At 46.0% G+C, this 248-nt stretch overlaps 1 protein-coding gene across 2 annotated transcripts in view; it reads right to left on the bottom strand.

Annotated features, from left to right (window-relative positions):
* LOC119581624 (probable low-specificity L-threonine aldolase 2) overlaps nt 1-232 on the bottom strand; it is a 15,264-nt gene extending 15,032 nt beyond the window's left edge. For both annotated transcript variants that reach the window (XM_037929742.1, XM_037929744.1), the window contains exon 1: nt 137-232. In XM_037929742.1, the coding sequence (XP_037785670.1) occupies nt 137-154 (18 nt within the window). In that variant the 5' untranslated portion in view covers nt 155-232. The remainder of the gene's footprint in view (nt 1-136) is intronic.
* Between the last annotated feature and the right edge of the window lie 16 nt (nt 233-248).

Below are 248 nucleotides of genomic sequence, written 5' to 3'. Positions count from 1 at the left end.
GGCCAGTCAAAATAACAACGTTTGACTTTTCAGAAATGTACATTTAACAACAGCATCCCTCAAACGCATTTCAAGACCATTCATTAGACTCAAGTTCAGGCTAAGTTGACTTAGAAGAATAACCGAGATAACTTACCTTCGTCGGCGCTGCCATGTTTGTTGATGCCCAGTCGTGCCACAGTGCCAGAAAACACTGGGGCTTAGCGTGCTATACTGCGGGTTTGGGGGTGGGGGTATCATGCTTGACT

Source organism: Penaeus monodon, chromosome 15, assembly GCF_015228065.2.
Source record: "Penaeus monodon isolate SGIC_2016 chromosome 15, NSTDA_Pmon_1, whole genome shotgun sequence".
In the NCBI taxonomy this organism is placed as follows: Eukaryota; Metazoa; Arthropoda; class Malacostraca; order Decapoda; family Penaeidae; genus Penaeus; species Penaeus monodon.
Note: the sequence above shows the minus strand (reverse complement) of the source record. Positions and strands in the feature narration are given on the sequence as shown.